Source organism: Talpa europaea, assembly GCF_964194135.1.
Source record: "Talpa europaea genome assembly, chromosome: 11".
NCBI classification, from domain to species: Eukaryota; Metazoa; Chordata; class Mammalia; order Eulipotyphla; family Talpidae; genus Talpa; species Talpa europaea.
Genome location: NC_140078.1, coordinates 95,795,478 through 95,815,131, shown reverse-complemented (window position 1 = coordinate 95,815,131; position 19,654 = coordinate 95,795,478). Strand labels below are relative to the sequence as shown.

Here is a 19,654-nt window from a genome sequence, read left to right as displayed (position 1 = left end):
TTTTTTCTCTGAGGGACCCACCACTTTTTCTCTGAGGAGCACCACCTCCCCTGCTCCCGGGAGGACTCACCTTGACTTTCTCTAGACAGGAAGCATCGTATAGTGAGGCAATAGAATGCTGATGGGAGAGCCCGACTGCTAAAGTTCTCTTCTGGCTCTGCTCTTTACTTGCTGTGTGACTTGGGGTGAGTTTCCTAGCCTCTCTGAGCCTTAGTCTCCTCAAGTGTAAGAGGGTGGTAAAAATAACGGTCCCTATACAGGGTTCCTGTGAACAACAAGTACAAGTAAAATGTTTAACACAGCACAGAGTACAAGGGTCACTGTGTTACTTATTGTTAATATGATACTAATTAAAAATGTACTTTTCGTTCCAGTTCTTAAAAATAGATTTGGACATTTGACTTAGGGGTGGTGCCTAGGTTTTGCTCAACCAAAAGCTTAAGAAACTCCCCGCTGTGGATTGCAGCTATATTTACTGTGCTTCGGGGCAAAGTGTCTTCCCACAGAGGGACAGTGTTCAAAAGGTGGAAGCCCCAGTTGGCATGTTCCTGGTTGTCAAGTTCAACCTTGCTGAGAGCCCTCAGAGCTCCCCAAAACAGCACAGTTTCTAGAGGATCACTGAAACACACCAAGGCCCTGAGAATATCCACAGATTGTAAAACTTAAAACCCAAGGGGAACCTTCCAGGTCCCCTAGATGGAGACACAGGCCCAGGAAGGGGCTTGGGGTTCTCTGAGGCAACCCAGTGCATCTTGGACACTACTGTGGGCTCAACGGCGGGCTTGTCACTGCAGCTACATCATCTCCTTGCACCCGCCCCCCCAGCATTGTCCAGGGACTTCCACTATCATACCCATTTCACGGATTCAGCAAATTGAATCTAGGAGTGAAGAACCTCGTCCAGATCACACAGCTAGAAAATGTCAGGGCTGAGTGGTCCTCGCTGCTCCAGTCTCCCCCTATGATTCAGTCAGACCCCCAAGGAAAAAGCTTGATGTCTCAGTGTACGTACCCCCAGGGGTCAGTTTTCTGAGCAGAGACTCAGCACTTGGACCTGATGCATGGCCTGCAGCCAGTGTGTCCCCAGCACTCATAGCTCCTAGCCCGCAGGAGCAGCAGGGGTACCAAAGGCTGGGGCTTTGCTGTGTGCTTTCAATTAAACACCTTTGGAGATAAATGTGATCCACATGCAGTTATGAGAAATAACATAGGGGCCCACGTGTCCCCTCCAAGTTTCCCCCAGGATGATATCAAGTCCTTGGGATGCTATCACAGCCAGTCAGGACTCCGACTCGGCACAGTCAGGATACAGAACATTTCTCTACCATGAAGATCCCTCCCACTGTCCTCTCCCTCCTGCTCCGTCCCCTCCTTGGCCCTGCCAACCTTTCCTCTAATTTTGCCATTCAGGGATGTCATTGTACTGGAACCATACACTAAGACTGTCTTTGTGGTCTTTGGTCTTGAAGCGACTCTTCCTGGACCTGGGCATGGTCTCCGAGGGAGGGAGCACTTCTTTGCCCGCTGCCTGTGGCAACAAGCCACCGCCCTCCTCCAGCAAGGAGGACTTTTGGTGGATTTAGATCTTCAGCTTTCAAAAATCAAAGGTCACTGTGATTGGGCCAGAATGGTTACTTGAGGGGAGGGTTTGGGCCCTCTGAACCTCAGTTTCCCCATGTGGTATCGCCCTCCTGTTCCCCCCCGCCCCCTGGTCCCAGTTTCTCTTTGTCCCTTGCTTCCCACTGTGGCTTAAACCAGGGGCCTGCCCTTTCTCCCACACATCTGGCAGCTCTTCCCATGCCCAGAATAGGCCTTGTGTAAACAGACCTACGTGATCAAGACCTTGACAAAGAAGCCAAGAGCAGGAAGCCACTTGGCTGCCAGAGGATTTAAACCCAGTGCAGACTCCCCAAGGGGCCTCTCATGTCTGTGATGTTCAGGGTCAGCAGGGAAAGACGTCAGGCCGCTTTGGGAAGGAGGTGGGCTAATGGGCTCTGGCCCTGGGCGCTCATAAGGAACTCCGGCCCTGCAGCATGCCATGGGGTGCCGTCAGCCTGCCGACACCCAGAACCCCAGCAGAGGTTGCTTAAACAGAAGAGAAGCTTATTTTTCCAGGTGATGCCTTATCAGTGTAAACCATGTTGTAGCCATTTCCAGGGTGCACCCACCTCCCTGTGGCCCCAGCGGTCTCCCTGTTCTTCCCATGCCCTGGCAGGAAGGGGGAGGGGAAAAAGCAAAGGGAGGACAAACCTTGACCAAAGGGTGAACAGGAGCACTGGTGCCCACTTCCTGTTCATGTGACCACTCTGGCGCAAGGGAGGCTGGGAAATGTAGTCTTTATTCTGATTGTGCCAGACTAAACATTCAGGGTTCTCTGGGGAGAATAGGAATTGGGGTAATTTTTTTTTTAAATAATAAATTTTATTTTTATATTCCCCATACAATTGCAACCCCCCCCCATTGGAATTGGGGTAATTAATAGCAAGCCAGCATGTTCCTCTGTAGAATGGAGAGCCAGACCCTGAGAGGATGCTTATGAAGGTCATGAAGGTCAAGATGGTTGAACCCCTCGTGTCAAGCCCATGAAAAGAGTTCCAAAGTGTCCATTATTCTTATTCTTTTTGCTAAATGAGATCCTCCCCGTGGTCCCTGGCTTCATGGTGTGCAGCGAGCCCTTGTGTGGCCCGCAGTAGCCGTTACTCTCACCGTTAGCATCGGTCCTCCGTGTATTCCAATCCCAGGGCTCTCATGGGCCCCACACAGCTTTCTTCCTAAACGGGGCTCCTTGCAGACCCCACTAAGCTCCTGCTGTGGCCGTGCCCTGCCCATGCCAGTCTCAAGCTTCTCAGCCCCCCTAACAGATGGCCTGGCCCTGCAGGATTCCTGCCAGCTCAGCTGCAGGAAGTGGCTAATCCACCTCGTGCGGCTTTTCACAAATGGTCTGGCCATCCCGAGCTCAGTCCCCAACATGGGAGGAATCAGAGATGGCAGGGGTGACCCAAGACAGCCTGTCCCCTCCTAGAGTGAATCCAGCATTCTGGCCAAGGCCCTGTTAGCAGTGGTAACAAAAGGGGCAGTGCGAGCCCCCCACCCGAGAATGCAAGTAGAACACAGAGGACACTCTGCTGCCCCTGGGTTGAGGTGTCCCTGTGCTCCCTCTGCCAGTCTCAACACCACGTGGCACCCCTCCAACCAGCCAAGAACCCTTTGGCAAGGATGAGGAAAAAGAGTGAAGGGGTGGCATGGCCTCATACCTGCCCATATGCACTTGAGAGAGTTCTAGAAACTTCTCACCCAGATTCTGTGTGGTAGATGCCCCATCTTGGATCACAGTGAACTGGCACCTCTTTCCCTTGAAGGTGAGTAGAGTAAAGCCAGAAGCCAATTTGGGCCAAAGAGAGCAGGGACAGGGTTCCAGGACAGCCCCACAAAAGCTGGTTGGATTCTGGGCCTCACACCCCAGCACCTGGGCGTGTCCCGTGGAGGGACAGCCATGGCCACCCAGAGGACACAGGGCCACCTGCGCTGACCTGCTGAGCCCTGCTCCTCCTGAAGCCCATGGGCAGTGCCAAAGCACCTTCCGGGCACTCTCACATGCCCCATGCAGGGCCCCTTCCCTCCTCTGCAGCCTGTGTATGCCCACCACCCGCTCTAGCCGAGTAGGCACCAGGTCAGGGAGAGAGAAAGGAAAAGCCTCACAGACTAACAGCAAACCCCTTTGGAGCTCTTCTTGTGTGAAATAATCCATGCGAAGACTATGGTGCTGCTTATATTTTCAAAACCACAAATCAATACTTGAAACAGTCTACAGTCATAGCATGAGTGTGGCCTACACAGAACAGAGCCTGGGCAGAGAGGCTCCGAGTACAGCGCCCCACCCAGCTCCATCCCATACAAACAACCCTCTGGGCAAAGCCGAAGGAGAGCTGACGGGAGCTAGGTCTGGGCCTCTGAAGGCGAGGCTACCCGGGAGCTGGTGGTACCCACCTCTCGCTCTTTCCTTCCAGGTGGACATTTACAACTCAGACCCCCTCATCTGCCGGGCAGGACTGAAAGTGTGCTTCGGCATCCAGCTCCTCAATGCCGTCTCAAGGGTGGAGCGGGCCCTCCCCAAGCTAACCTTGCCCTTCCTGCTGCTCCAGGGCTCCGCTGACCGCCTATGCGACAGCAAAGGGGCCTACCTGCTTATGGAGTCCGCCAAGAGCCAGGACAAGACACTCAAGGTGAGCCACTGCCCCTCCTCACTTCCCCTGAGGACGCCAGGGAAGGTGGTCTCCCTTCCTGACAGTCTACCCAGACCCCCAGCGGGCCATCCCCAGGCGAGGTGTCTCAGGATAGGGGCAGCCTGGCCCTGCTAGGGAAGAGTACCGGAAAGAGAGGCATCTTTTAAATCTGAGAGAGCACACGAGTGATTAGCTGATTGTTGTGCATGAAAGAGCTTGAAAGGAAGGAGATCTCACAGTCAGCAAAAGAAACCCCCAAGCAGGCATGGAGCAAAAACAGTCTCCCTAGAGACTTGTCATGTCCAAGGGCATGGGCGTACCTGGCCTCCTAGGGACTGGCTTTCTGAACCAGCAGCAGCGCCTCTGCCACCACCACCAGGGCCTCTGGGCACAAAGGGGCAGTGAGACTTGGCAGCATGTGATCTGCAAGGGAATCTTCAAGATTATGTCCAGAAGAGTGGATCGTACCTGCAGCTTAGCCATGTGGTATATTAGGCAGAACAGACCATGGTAGACCCATTTGGAGGGCTTTTGAGATGGAAATGCTATTTGGGGGTCATTTTGTTTGCCTGATTGACCTGGGAAGAGCCCCAGCTGGAGGGATAGATAGGAAGGGAGGAGAAACACCCACTGTGTGCCTGTCAAGGGCCCATTGGCCCTGAACAGCCTCAGGGTGCATTCCGGAATGAACAAGTCCCCTACAGTGGAGGCCCCCACAACCTGTGCATAGACAGCTGGAGGCCCTGGGTCCAGGGCCCCTCTGTTAGAAAGCAAGCAGGCAAGTCACTGCAGCTCCAACCCCACAAGTGGTGAGTCAGGATTCCAACTCAGGCCCCCCAACCTTAGCCCACTGCCCGTTCCACCCCACACTGTGTATACTAAGACTCACAGCTTTGCAAACCGTGCCTCACACCACTGTGAATTGCAGAGCCTGGCCCACTCCAACTGCCAGATAGAGTCACAGATGAAGAAAAAGAAGAAAAAAGAAAACTGGCTGACCCTGTCATGAGAGAGAGTGAAAACTCAGAGGGGCACTTTTTAGTTTGGGTGAAGGCATCACATAGGCATCCCCTGACACTGACCTGGAGCCCGTGGTCCCCGAGAAAGGGTGAAGAACACGCTCTTTATTCACTCGCTCTCCACTCATTCGTTCCTTCTTTAATCCTAGTATTCACTGGGTGCCTACCTTGGGCCAGGCCCAAAGAGCAAAACAGACAAAGTCCTGACCTCCCTAATGGAATAGTCCCAGAGGGGTGAGCAGTAAACAGATAATGTAAGGAGATGATGAAGGAGAGGGCCGGCATCCCAAGGGGAACTGAGTGGGAAATTGGGGTGGGGGAGCAGAGGAAGCACCGACTTCAGGGCTTAAGGTCTGACAGTGATAAGAGCAATAGAAGAACATTCTAGAACAAGGGAGGAGCCAGTGTGAAGGCCCAAGATCAGAAGGGGGAGGACCGAGAGAGAGTGGACCATAGGGAGTGAAATCAGAGCAATGAAGGATGAGCCCTGGGTTCTGAACTTGAGCAGACTGGGAGAGAGACAGATTTGGGAAATACCAAAAGTTCTGTTTTGATCGCTATTAGTGAGTCCCATTAGAAATGGAAAGCAGGATCTGCAAAAAATGTTGCAACCTGTGCTTACAGAAGTATCATCCACAAGAGCTAAAAGATAGAAGCCACCTACCATTGACAGATGAAGAAAATGTGGTCTATACAATGGCATATTATGCAGTCATAAAAAGGAAGGGAATTCTGACTCATGCTGCAACATGGGTGAACCTTGGGAAATGAACCAGTCAAAAATGAGTAAACATATGATCGCACTCAAATGAAGCATCTAAAAGTAGTCAAAAAGCATAGATACAGAAAGAAGAAGGGTAGCTTAGGACTTGGGGAAGAAGGCAGAAAGAGGGGGAATGTATAAGGGGTCGTTTCATTTTCAAAAGATGGAAAGTTCTAGAGAGAGAGCTGTTGTGTACCAGTGTGAAGAGGCTGACACTGTTGAACTGTATACTTAGAAATGGTAATTTAATATTACCTTTTTTTTTTTAACCATACTTTAAAAAAATAACCAAGACATTTGGAGATTAGAAATTCGACTGGAAATGGCAGTAGTTAGTTGGGTGTCCACATCTAGAGTTTACAAGAAGGTGCCAATGCTCGGGTCACCAGCACAGACTTTATCAAGCTTCGGAACTGGACATGACGACTAGGAAGCAAGAGAACAAGGGCCGTGGCCGTGCCCTTGGCCACCAGCCCGGTCATAGGCGGCAGGGCACAGCCTAGACTGAGAGGCAGGAAGAAGCCCACGCAGGTAGAATGCCCTGGAAACCCAGGAGGAATGTGTTTCTACATGATTAACCAAGATCAACTTTTGAATGATGCCAAGAAGTCGAGTCATCCTAGAGCAGAAAGTGTGCCCAGGCAAGGGTGGTCTGAAGGTCACCGGGGTCAGGCCAGGAAGGTCACCTGTGGGCTGATGGAATGGGAAACAGGAGCAGATGGGGATGAGCCAATGTCCGCAGGAGGGGAGGGCCGTGGAGACGGGCTGTCGATGGAGATGACGCCTGGACCAGTCCCAGTGGGCCGGAGAAGTGGGATCAATGGAAGGTGCTAGAACACGAGGGGACATTTTTATTCATTTGAACCAGGCCATGTTCAGAGGTGTTGGCCTGGGCTTCAAGGGCTCCCTCCATAGCCTTGACTTCCTGCCTCTCCTAATTGCAGATTTACGAAGGTGCCTACCATGTTCTCCACAAAGAACTTCCTGAAGTAACCAACTCTGTCTTCCAAGAAATAAACCTATGGTTCTCTCAAAGGACAGCGGCAGCGAGAAAGGTGTCCCCGCCCTGAGCGCACTGGCCAGGCGGCTGTCCCACAGTCGGGGAAGCGGGCAGAGGAAGGGCAGAAGCTGGCTTTGCAGATGTGGTTTGCAAAAAAAAAAAAAAAAAAAAAAAACCCAACAAAAAACACACAAAACAAAACTATAAATTGGAGGATTCCCTAGTGCAATTTACTTTAAAAAAAGAAAAAAAGAGAAAAAACCGACTGTTGTCCTATGTTAGGCTGTCCGCCCTTGAGTCTACCTTAACTAAGGGTAGACACTTTATGCAAAAACAGAGGAAGATTCGGGTAGTTTCCCAGTGAGGGCATGGGCTGAAATGCCCTTCAAGCACGCAAAGCCTCTGCCCCACCTCTCCCGGCTCCCACAAAGGTGCCCAGGAATTCCTGGTGTTCCGGGGACCCCTGACTGCAATAATTGGAGGAGTCTCCCCTCCTGCCCACTCCTCCACCCCGAGCCCAGCAGCCCTCTCCCACCAGCCTTGCTCGGTGGCCTTTTACTGGCTGTGGGATGAGGTGGCCAGCGCCGGCTCCCCCAGGCGGCCTCACATGCCCTCCAAGGCCCAGAAAATGCCCAGTACTTCCTCAAAGGCCATGACCCATGTCAGGCCTTGTCCACCCAGAGCTGGGTGTTGGTGTGGGCTGCAGCTTGGTCCACAAGAGACCAGGCAGGAAGATGTTCCTTCCTGCAGGGGGCTGAGGCCGCCGCCCAAGCGCTGTATATATTCGGGGGCTGCCTTTCCTCCTGTGACTGATTTTACCTGACACCACAAGAGGACAGTTGTATTGCAGATGAAATATCTAATATATAATGTATATTCTAAAGCAGAGACTATTTTGGTGGGGGGCGGGTGGGTGGGATCGAAGGGGGCTTAAAGGCATGGAAGCCTGATGCCCCGGCACAGGAGGGGCCGCTGGCCCGGGAGCTGGGCCCACAGCACCCAGAAGCCTCGGGGCTGGCAGTACAGCTACCTCTGGTGGCAGAAGAGGGTCCCAACAAGGCAACCCTGTGCGGGGTCATGGGAGGGGAGCAGCAGACTGGGGAGCGGCTGATGGAGAGGAGCCAACTTTTCCCAGCCCGGGCCCCAGCAGCGCCTGACCTGCCTTCCTCAGGTGCCAACCCCACCCATACCTGCCCTTGGCCCTCACTTAGTGCCAGCAATAAATGGGGACAGCAGAAAATTTTCACTTTCCAGTGGGACCCACTGTTACCTCATGGGCTCCCAAGTGCAAACATGACCCTGGGTGGGGCAGGGCCGCTGGGGTCACCAGCTGGCCTGAGAGTGCAAGTCCAGGAGCCCTGTGGCCCACACTTCAGGCGGCTGCTCCCCCGTTGGGCCCTCTGACAGGGAGGCTGGGAGTGGGGACTCCCACCCCACTTCTTCCAGCGGTGAGATCCACTGCCCCTCACCCACAGGCTATTCTTCCCAGATGCATTCTGGTCCCCAGAGAGGGCATCTCCTTTGTCCTTCCAGAAACCCCGCCCACAATGGTGGACGCCAGAGCTCCCTCCACTGGGCACCCACTCCCACTGAAGGTCACACTTGCCTGGGGCTCAAATGTGTTCTCCTGCCCAGCCCTGGAGGGCAAGCACCCAGGCACCCACTCTCCGGGGGACAGGGCCCAGGGGCCCACAGAGAGCGGCTTCCATTGCCCCTCTTATTTTTCTGGCTGCTCTATGGAGGAGAAAAGGTAGAATGTGTGCTGACGGCGAAGGTCGGCCCCGACCTCTCAGCGCAGACGTCCTCCCATAAAGCCCCAGGCCTGGAGCTTGAGAGGTCGGCCACAGTCTGCGCCCTCCACCCTCCTCCTCGCCCAGAAAATGGAGGCCCGCGGCATTTCCCGGATTACCAGTCGGGCCCACGGTTTGGCTGGGAATCCCTCAGATGCATGAGTATATTCTTGCAGAGGTAACCTCCGTCACATCTACACCTCCAGTTACAGAATCACCTGCACTAAAAAGAAAAAATATTAATTGAAACCGGACTGTCTCCTCATCCACAGAGAGGACGGGAATTCAGCCCATCGGGCACCTGAGCCTCACGTGAGCCGGCTGGGCCCTGCCGTCCCGGGAAGCCGCGCGAGTCTTGAATTGAGTTCAGCCTCAGTGGTGACGGCTCGTGCCAACCCTTCTGGGCCTTGGCGCTTCGAGGTCCCGCCCTTGCTGCAGGGTGGTGGAGCCGGGGCCAGGTCGCTCAACGACAAGGGAGGGCAGAGACTGGGGGAGCCTGGAGAGGCAGCTCATCCAAACCCGCCCGAGGTCCTGCTCTTTCGAGGAAGATACGCTGAGGCCAAGCTCTGACTTCACACAGCAGCGTCCTGGGAAGTGGAGGCCCCGCCTGGCCCTCATAGAAACGGGGTTCACACTTGAAAATCTTTCTAGGAAAACATGCCACCTGCAGCCTGTGGGGGTCCCAACCTCACAGGCCCTGTTCCTTTGCAGGGATGGGAGCAGGAGACACAGGTCACTTCCCTGCTGCCCTTCAGTGTCCCCCGCTCTCCCCTCAGTGTCTGGGGGCTCACGGTGAGCACATGAAGGACACGCGAGCGCCCTCCCAGCTCCGCTCGGCACGACGGCAGGACCCACGCGCCTTTCTCTCTCGCCCGCGGCTGACAGGATCAGTGATTTCCCCAGTGACTGACTGGGTTGTCGTTGTCGCTGCAGCTCAGCCACATCCTACATGTATACTGTAGCGGGGACACGCGCATCAGTTTAGAACTGTTAGAGGAACCAGTGTATGCCACAGCTAATCCTAATAAACCAGATGTTTTCGGAACGTGTCTTCTTGTCTCTCTGTCACGGGTGGGGCTCGGATCCCTGGCTCTACCCCTCCTCCACACTCCTTCGCTCTTTCCACACAGCGGCCTGAGGGGCTATTAAATGAGGCCCTTCACTGCTCAGTGTCCTCCCATGGCTCCCAGCGCCACTCAGGTCAGACCACGGTACTTATCCAGCAGAGCGACCCAGGCCCGTGACCCCCATACCTGCCCCTGTTCCCCCGTCCATCAGCCTGGGACACACCGGCCTCCTCGCCAGCCACCTTCTTGGTGAGGCAGCCCTGAGGGAGCAGGAAATGAACAGAAGTGGGGTGCTGGGCCTGCAGCAGAGAGGGCTCAGGAAGCTTTGGGGGCAGAGGGAGCACTGGTGGGTCCTAGAAGTGAGACTTTCAGGATGGCCGCAGGAAGCCCAGGACCCCCCAAGAATGGTGTAGCCCCAGGAAAGTCAGTAAAAGATGCAGTACCAGGAGTGGCCACAGGGGGACGCTGGCAGCCTGACTGGAGGAGTGTGGCTGCAACTCAGAGCAGACCGCTGGTCAGGCCACAGCCTTGACCAAAATGGAAGCTAGCAGGGAAGGGACAGCCATGACTCTTTCTCTCCCCATCTTGCCCCTGCTTCCTAGGGTTAGGGTTAGGGTTGGATTAGGGTTAAGACCAGCAGTCCCCACCACCTGGCTTCCTCCAGCCCATGGTCCAAATTGGCTGCTCCAGCTCCTGCCTCCATATCTTTGCTCCAGCTCACAGGAGGGAAGACGTGAAAGGAAGGAGGTCGCCTCTAGTCTTTCAGCTCACGTCTAGAATCTGGTGGCACGGCCACAACTAAACACAAACACAGGCAGGCTGGGAAACAGCCAGGTAGTCGGAGAAGAGGAGAGGGGCTCCTCTCAGGAGCAGCCGGAAGCCTGTGCCTGAAAACGAAGTGCTCGTGCCAAGGCGTTCCCTGAGAGGATGGGCTGGGGGGGGGGGGGCGGGGGGGAAGAGGCCTAGAGGGCGGGAGGCCCTGACCAAGGCTGAGGTGGTGGGGATGGACCAGGAGGGGGCACTGAACCAGCAGTTACTGAAGCGTAACTAAAGGCTTGGCGGCTGCCCACAGCTGAGGGCCCAGGAGCCCGGAGGAACAGGAGGATCAGGTATAATTCTTTGGAAAATGCGCAGACAAGTTTTAAAAATATGCCCAAATTACTTGTTTTATCTTTCAGAAAAGAATGGAAATCCATATTGGAACCCCCACTCCGACAGGAGCAGGAGTGACACCCCAATTCATTTTCACACCAGCTGTGGGTGATTGGTGGTATTGCCTCCATGTAGCTCGGTAAGCAAGCAGGGGCTCAGGGATTCCTCGTTTGCTGAGCTCTGCCCAGGTCGAGGCCCCATCTCAGACCAGCAGGGAGCAGTATTGCCCGAGGGCAGCTTCCTGGCTCAGAAGAAGAAACTCCCTGAGGTTGGAGGCCCCAGGGCCTTCCCATCGTAAATCCTCCGAGGTCAGTGGTACACTTTTCCGAATGTGACAGTTTATGCCTTCAGACTGCCTGCTCCTTGAACTGGGGCTGCCCTGGGCCCTGGCGAGGGCACTCCTGACTTGGAGGCCAAAGGCAGCCCCCCTTCCCAGGGCTTCCTCTGTCTGCGGTGGTGGGAGGGCACTGGCAGCTGTGTAGAGGAAAGAAAAGACCAAAGGCTTTTTTTTCCCCCAGGTGGGGAGGATATTACAGGGTAAGTGGGGAGAAGTTAACTCTTTTCTGTAGACTTAGACTTAGCTCATCATGCAACTGGATCAGGGCCAGGACTAGGGGGAGGCAAGGGAGGCACTGACCTTGATACAAAATGTCAGTGTGCACCCCAAGACTCAGTAATTAAGTCCTATTTTAATGAATCAAAAACCTTGCTGTGGGCTGGAACTATTTTTTAAATTGAATTTAATGCAAAACATTTACAATGAACCAAGTTGCAACATACTAAGACAGACGCAAGACTGCCGGCTTCCTTTTGCTTCCAGTCCCAGCATGACTCAGCTTTGCGCTGTTGCTCACTTGCTTCCTTGTCCCCATCCCGCCCCCCGACTCACTTTCCTCTTTTGTGGGGTGCAACAAGCTATCCCCAAATTACATTTTTGATATGCAAGTTGTTTATTCCCTTTCAATTGTCCAGTTGATGTATTTTTCCATCCGTGAAAAGTGGGGGGCTCTCTTGCGTTGGGATAGAATGCATGTATTTCCCAGTCCATGATATGAAAATAGTCTTTCATTCAACAGTTTTACAGAGAGGCTGGATGAATGAAAGCCGTTAAGTGAGGGACAGAAGTTTGGTTTGTTAAATTAAAAGTGGGATAACCACTTTCTGACTTCTCAAGAGAAGTCTGATGAAATCCAACTCTTAGCCAAATCTGTTCCTTCTGGGGGCTCCCCCGTTTGTGGGCCTGGAGGGTGGGGGTGCCAGGAGGCAGCCTGAATGGCCCCTCATGCACAGAAGCTGAGTGACCATCTTCAGGCCCAGGAAGCACCCCCACATCTATCTACTGTAACTTCCTTCCTGCTTACCACTGACAGCGCAGTTGCTTCCTGTTAGTATTTATGACACTGCCGTAAACACCTGGGACAGAAAGCCCGAAACTGCAGGAGGGCATGGTGTGGCCGGGTGTGTCTGCCTTGCTGCTGGGGGTGGGCAGTTCTGGGGGTGTCAACCCTGAACTGTGAGCCTTCCATGTGCTTTCTATCAGGGAACTAAAGAGCTATCAGTTTAAAGGGATATTTTTCCTTAAACCTACACTTGTGTTTTTACTTGAAATCTGTGGCAAAATTTCATTTCAAGTATCCGTGTAAAAAAAAAAAAGATGGGTTTTGATGTAGTTCCCCCCCAATACCTACTAAAAGACACACCAGTGATTTAGAATGTTTTAACGTCTAAATGTGTCATATGTTGGCTCCTTCGGGTGGAGCCCAGCATTTCACAGACACCCAGGCTCCCTGCGGTCCAGCTGGTGCTGTGGTGACTCACTGGACGCCCAAGCGAGGAGTGGCAACCATAGACATTCCCAATTTACAGATGGGCAAACTGAGGCTTAGAGCGGTGACCAGGCAGTAGATGGCACAGCTGGCTGCTGGCCTCAGGGCCCAAGCAGTGGGGGATCCGAAGGGCATCTTGAGAAAGCACCCCAGACTGCCCCCAACCATGCCACAGCCCCTGTGGCGAGGCCAGGGAGGCACCTGACCCTGGGCTGAGGGAGATGGTGGCTTCAGTCCTCAGTCCCTCAGCCATAACAAGATCGACTTGGCCTGTGGCCAGTGCAGTGGGGTGAGATGGGCGGCAAGCTGGGCCCGGGTGGGGCAGGGTCAGCAGCCTCCTCCCCGCCCTCCCACTCCGCACCCACTGCTGCGGCCAGGCTGGCTGGGCCTCTGTCCCTGGCACCGCTGCCCTCCGTGCTGTGGGGCGCAGGAGGTCAGTCACACCACACGGCTGCGGGGCCAGCCTTTGATGGACAGCTGTGCCTAGCGAGTTATGTCCAGAGCCAGTCCTGGCTGTCTGCGGGGGAGCAGCTGCTGGCCCTGTAGTCAGCCCTACTCCGCCACAGCTCCCAGGGCCACCAAGAGGAACCGAGGGGAGTCCCACTAGCTCCTGCCGTGCACTCAAGCCCCCCTTCTTACTCTGAATGAGGGGCCTCAACTCCAGAGTGCTCCCCTAGGCCCCTCCCCAATTCCTGCCCTAAACGCTGGGGCACAGGCCAACTTCCACCCCCTCCCCGGGCTGCCAGGACACAGTCCCAGGCTCCCACAGTGAACTCAAGCTTTATTGCCGCGCAGACACTCCTGCTGCCTCCCAGCTGGCCCTGCGCACAGGAGGAGACAGTGGGTTTGGGGAAGCAGCCAACCAGGGCCAGGAGGGCCAGGATAGAGGGGTGCTGAAGGGGGCCCTAAGATACCCCCACCCCAGGTTTCCCTGAGTGGACCAGCCCCAGGACCTGGGGGCTGGCCTATGCCTTGGGGGAGGGGGCTCATCCCAAGGTGACACACCCCAAGAACTGCCCAGGCACAGGGGCTGGGGTACTCCACTGAGACCCCGCAGTCCGCCATGCACCCATGGGTGCAAGGAGCAGGAAGAGCAGCTGTGCACAAGCAGCCACGGGTGCAGTCCCGGGAGCCTGGGTGATTCAGGTCAGCAGTCCAGGCCGATGGACACCAGCAGGTCCTCGAGAGCCCGCAGCCGCTGCTGTGCCTCCTCGATGGCGCTGTACGTCTGTACCGTGCTGGCCACATGGAAGCGGATGTCGTCCACCAGGGGGATGGAGTCCGTCTCCTGCCGGGCCGCCACGGCCGCCGCCTCCTCCCTCACGGCCTCGGCAAAGTCCTCCCGCTCCACCAGCTGCGGACAGGCCAGCTCAGGGCACATCCACTACCACCTCAGCCCCCGCCCGCCACAGTGTCCCGGCCCACCTTCTCGATGACCTTGGCCATGTACTCTGTGCACTGGTCCTCGAGCCGCGCCAGGCGGAACAGCTTGGCCACGCGCCACACGCCCACCACGCTGTCCTCGTCCAGCAGCTGGGCCAGGCTGCGGCCGCACAGCCGCTTCAGGCCCGGCAACAGGTACATGTCGGCCACGCTCAGCACATCATAGGCTGCTTCAGGCGGCAGCTGCCGTGAGGGAAGAGGTTGGGGGGGGCGCTAGGTCCCTAAGGTCTTGCAGGGGCCCAGAGGCCAAGGCTGGGGGCAGAGGAGCCCGGGAGTCCTGTGTTCCCGGCATATCTGTGGGCCAGGCAGCAGGCAGGGCCTTTCCCGGAAACATGCCAGGACCTGAACCACACAACAGGCCTGTGATCTCGGAGTGAGACCCTGGCCCAGTCACTCCACTCTCCGTGCCTGTTTCCTCTGTGAGGAGCAGAGAACCAGGCTGACCTTGAAGACGGGGTATCTAGTTCCTGCTCTTTCTACCCCCACGGTGTACCCTGAACCCAAGAGGCCATATGCCCAGCTCCTGTCCAGACTGTGGAGGCCCAGGGAGCGGGCTGCAGACAGACTGGCAGGACCTTTGCCGCCACATCATAGGCTGTGAGCACCAAGCCTGTGACATGCACATTCATCTGCTCAAGATGTCAGGAGTAACAACTATAAGGCCCCCATTTTATAAAGGGGGACACTGAGGCATGGAGCAGTTGCATAACTAGCCCAGGATCACACAGCTTGTGAGGGGCTGAATCCACCCTCAAAGAGGCTTAGGGCCACTGTGAAGCTGCCTGCAAGGGGGCAAAGCTCCTTCAGGAGCTGACGGGGCGGGTAAAGGAGGGCACCTGGTGGCAGGGGCAGAGACTGGACAGAGCTGCAGCAGGAATGCGGTTAAGGAGGTGAGGGCTAGGCCAAGGAGGAAGCCCATCAGAGGCCGAGGGAACAGCCGGGCACTTAGAACGGAGGGGAGGTGACCGTCACAGCCGGGCTGGCCCCTGGCTGCCGCCCTTCTCCCAGTGACAGAAGCCCCTTCCCCAGCTCGCCTCATTGGCAGCTATGGCACCAACCCGGCTCCCTCTAGTGCCGCTGCCACCGGCTCACAGCCAGAGAGCAGCAGGTGAGCCAGCGCTCCAGCCTCATGGAAGACCCCGCCATGCAGCTACCCACCCTGGTCAGCGCCCCACTGGCCCAGGCCCGCACCTCCGTGTGGTCGCTGTAGATGTAGTAGAGCACGTGGGTGAAGATGTCGGGCGAGATGCCGTGCAGGGTGATGGCCGGGAGGCCGCCCGACGCCTCTAGCTCCTCGTTCTCGCAGAAGTGGTCATCTAGCAGGGCCCGGAAGTAGTCGCTGCGGCCGCAGAAGAAGGCCTGGGGGAGGCTGGGCTCAGGAGGGACCAGGCCAGGGCTGTGCCTGGGTGAGCTGGCCCAGGGCTTAAGGTGGGGACTAGGGGCTGCGGGGGCGGGGCGGCACCTTGTGGCAGAGGAAGCTGCAGTCGTCTACCCGGAAGCAGACATCAGGGCAGCTGTTGAAGCCATCGGGGCAAGGGAAGGGCAGCTCCCCGAGATCACCCTGGGGCCAGGAGAAGAGGCGCCATCAGTGCAGGCAAAAGGAGAGTGACGGGCTCCAGCCAGGACCCTGTTCTAGTTTGAGTCCCAGAGGACAACTGAGACCCCACTTGCAGATTGAAACACAAAAGCCAACGCCTAAGCTCAGAAAAAGAGGACAGGCTCAAGGTCACACAGGAACTGAGCCCTGCGTGCGGGACCTAATCCCGCAGCCTGGTCCGCCGGCCCCACACTGGCCTCCCGCCTCCAGGCCCAGGCTGCGGTGCTTACGCGGAGCTCGGGGGGCAGGGCACAGTCGGCCAGCAGGGCCAGGTCCTCCCGGAGCCGGGGGTCCAGGGGTGGGGGCTCGATGGTCAGCACCTTCACGCACGTGCCTGGCTTGGATGCCACTGCAGTGGGGAGAGCACCACTTCAGGGAGCCGGGTCGCCCCACCAGCTCCCGCCTACGGCCCTGGACCCCGAAGCCTGGACACACCGAACTCAGACACCTTCTCACACTTGGCCTCCAGGTCACTGAGCAGGTCCCACAGCTGGCACTGCTTGGCCAGGCGCTCGCAGTCGCTGACGTGTTCCACACCCACGTCCAGGCGGCCTGAGTGGGGCGGGAGGCTCAGGGCCTGAGGGGCGCTTGGCTGTCCCCAGGCACAGCTTCATAGCACGGTCCCTCCCGCCAGCCACTCGGCTCCAGGCCTGGGTCTCCCAGGCCTACTTGGTGCCGTGGTTTCCCCATCAGAGCCTACACCCAAGGTCCACAGGCCCAGAAGAGCGCAGAGGGGCTCAGTCTTTGGCGGAACATGCAGCTCCTGAGCAGGCGCACCAGCCCCGTCATAACCCACCCCGGGGGCAGCCAGACAGACCCCACACTATAGGAGACGAAGCACCCAGAGGTGAAAGTCGGCCCAAGGCCACACCTGGGTCTGCTGCCAGAGAGAAATACACCCCCTCCCGGGCCCCACCCCGGTCCTGGGGTCACCTGTGTACAGGTACTGTAGCAGGGCCCCAAAGGCCACAGGATTGATCTATGGGCAGAGACAGAGAGAAGGTCAGAGGCAGCTGCCCAGCACACCCCCTGCTGTCCCCGGGCAGCCAGCTGACCCTCCTGCACCCAGGGCCGCACCAATGGGTGCCTGAGGACCACAACGCTCTTGCCCTTCCATTTGGTGTCCAGCATGTTGGCGAAGTATGTGCTGCGCGCACCCAGGACACAGCGGTGTGCCCGGAAGGGCTTCCCATGCACCACGAAGACCACGTCGCTGTGGATGCCCTGCTCCAGAAGGCTGGGGGGCAGAAGAGGGGGTGCTCGGCTGTGCTGAATCTGACCACTTTGGCCCCATTCTATCCCACAGGAGAACCCTCAACCCCACGAGGCCACGTGCACAGGCCCACCCTGCACCCCAGCTCACCGCTGCAGGAAGTCGTCATAGTAATCCCGCCTCCGGCAAGAGGCCGTCACCTGCTTGTAGTCCCGCAGGGCCCGGCGGATGCCATCGCTCAGCGCCCCGTAGAGGCAGCGCTCACCGTCAAAGGTATTGGCCTCACAGCGGGCTCCTGGGGGCGGCAAGGCTCCCCGGTCAGCAGGGTCCTGGGGCTGCTTGCTGCAGCTGGGGAGGGGCCGCAGGGAAATTCTAATCTCCTTCACCTCCTCCCCTCTTCCCACCAGCTGTAAGCGCTGGAGACCCTTCCCAACTTCCTCTGGGCCCACTTGGACCCCGGCATCCTCCCTGCCTGGGCCCAGTGACACAGACACACTCGTGTTCACGCACACACACACATCCACGCACGGAGACAGCCTACACTAAGCTGAGCGCAGGCCTGTTCTATGTACTAGGGACACAGTCGTGAACGGACTAGCCTGTCCTCACCGAGTGGACATTCCTGTGGGACATAATAGTAAGTGGGTTCACAAATTGTGCCGGGCGCTACTAAGAAAAACAAAGCAATATAAAGGGTGACAAGGTGGCAGCTGCCACACGGGGGTCGTGGAAGGTCACCATGGCAGTGACAACATGCAGAGACCTATGACGTAAAGAAGCTGGCCATGCAGAGATCTGGGGAAGGGTGGGCTAAGCAGGAGGAACAGTGAGTGCAAAGGTCCTGAGGCAGGGGCGAGCCTGGAGTGCTGGAGCACCGGGTGGCACCAGTGTGGCTGCTCAGTGGGCACAAGGCACCTGAGCTCCGACCAGAGGGCAGTGGGAAGTCACTGGGGTGAGACTCCCTGGCTGCAATACGGAGAACAGACTGTAGGGGAGGCAAAGGCGGCAGCATCAAGACCAGAGGCTGGCACGGGGCTCCAGGGAGAGAGGCTGTCGGTGGGCTGGGTGGTAGCAGTGAAGATGGGGAGGGGGGTCACATGACAAGTTTCTGACAGTCAGTTGACTACTCTCTGGCTGGATGCAGGACGCAAGGGAAAGACATACACACAGGGGCCATGTGTGCAAATATGGACATGTGCCCTCAAGCCCGCACAGCCTCTGCCCGACTCTCACCATTAGCCAGAAGGTAGAGCACCAGTTCCTCGTGCCCACACAGGCAGGCGTAATACCTGAGGGGGAGGAAGGCGCACACAAGAGGCGCTGTCAGAGCTGCAGGGGCCCTCCCGCCGCCCCTGCCACCCTCCCACCTGGCACTCACAAGGGGGTGCTGTCCCACTTGTCCCGCACATTCACTTCCACATCTCGCTGCTCCAGCAGGTACCTGGGAGGGAGGAGGTCAGAGCCCGTCAGACAGGTGCAAGGTCTGGGTGGGGGGAGACCACCCAGGGGACGGCAGGCGCCAGGGAGGTCAGAGCAGAGGCGGAGCCCACGGGGGTGCACGTGGGACAGCCCCTGCCTGGGCTGAGGAGGCCGAGTGGCCCGAAGGCGCTGGAAGAAAGATGGGGCATCCGTCCCTTCCAGAACCCGCTGGCTCCCTGGGGCGCAGGGCTGGCTGGGGCCAGTGGACGGGGGAGCCGCGGGGAAGCTACAGCAGGCGTTCTAGCGGTGTGCAAGTGTCAAGCGAAGTGGCCGGATTCTAGAAGGTGGAAGCTCTGAGATCTGGTGGCTCCCGGGACGGGGCAGGCGGGGAGCAGGGTCAGCGCGGGGCGCGGCTGAGGGCAGCCTGGGGGGACGTCCCGGTTGATCTTGGGAGTGCTGAGCGGCATTTAGCTTTGGGGGCAGCAACTAACTCCTAAGGGGCACCTGATGCCCGGAAAGGCCTCAGGAAACGGGTGGGGTCGGGGCACAGCGAAGCCGCGCCCGCCCGGGAGTGCCAGTGGTGGGCAGGGGCCGAGGCAGAGCCCCGCACGCCAAAAGGGCCCCCCTCCCCCCGCAGCCTGGCCAATGAGACGGCGACGTCAGCATCAAGCTCGCATTTAGGAGTTGCGGGGCCCCGGGGACCGGAGGGCCATTCCGGGTCCCAGGCAGGCCGAGTCCAGGCCGCCCGAGGGCCCCCCGGGCCGCCCCTCCCCGGCCCCCAGTCAGAAGCGGCCCCCCCTCCCCGCGCCTCTCCCCGGTGCGCGCGGAGCGTCCTCTCCCGCAGGAGGGCTCCGGACCCCCGAAAGTGAAACACCGCCCAGGCCTCCCGCCCCGGGGCGCGGGGGGCTGAGGCCCCGGGGGGCCCCCCCGTCTCGGCGCCCAGGAGCCCGCTGGGGGGTCCGCGCCGGCTGGGGCGCCCACCCCGCCGCGCCGGCCCCGCACCCTCCGGGCCGCCGGCTCCGGGCGCCGCCCGCTCCCCTCCCGCGCCCCCCGCGGCCGCCTCACCGCACGCGGCCCACGTCCCCTTTCCTGCAGCTGGCGAAGAGGTCGCTGGTGTCCATGGCGCGGCGGCCGGGGCCCGA

General features: G+C 57.9%; 2 protein-coding genes across 4 annotated transcripts in view; one reads left to right on the top strand and one right to left on the bottom strand.

Moving 5' to 3' along the window:
• Positions 1–7,524, top strand: part of MGLL (monoglyceride lipase) — a 97,114-nt gene extending 89,590 nt beyond the window's left edge. The window contains exons 7-8 of the mRNA XM_084247101.1: positions 4,008–4,223; positions 6,950–7,524. Coding sequence (XP_084103227.1) covers positions 4,008–4,223; positions 6,950–7,075 — 342 coding nt within the window. The 3' untranslated portion in view covers positions 7,076–7,524. The remainder of the gene's footprint in view (positions 1–4,007; positions 4,224–6,949) is intronic.
• Positions 7,525–13,646: 6,122 nt separating this feature from the next.
• ABTB1 (ankyrin repeat and BTB domain containing 1) lies at positions 13,647–19,633 on the bottom strand (the record flags this gene model as incomplete). 3 transcript variants are annotated; one of them, XM_084247623.1, is made up of 12 exons in its annotated part: positions 13,647–14,194; positions 14,266–14,466; positions 15,475–15,642; positions 15,746–15,844; positions 16,111–16,229; positions 16,316–16,432; positions 16,814–16,859; positions 16,958–17,144; positions 17,244–17,388; positions 18,327–18,382; positions 18,472–18,534; positions 19,578–19,633. In XM_084247623.1, the coding sequence occupies 12 exons, from the start codon at positions 19,631–19,633 to the stop codon at positions 13,988–13,990; spliced, it is 1,464 nt and encodes a 487-aa protein (XP_084103749.1). In that variant the 3' UTR covers positions 13,647–13,987. The 3 variants fall into 3 exon arrangements, with proteins under 3 accessions (XP_084103749.1, XP_084103750.1, XP_084103751.1); XM_084247624.1 differs by having other exon boundaries at positions 16,958–17,117; XM_084247625.1 differs by lacking the exon at positions 14,266–14,466 and having other exon boundaries at positions 16,958–17,117.
• Between the last annotated feature and the right edge of the window lie 21 nt (positions 19,634–19,654).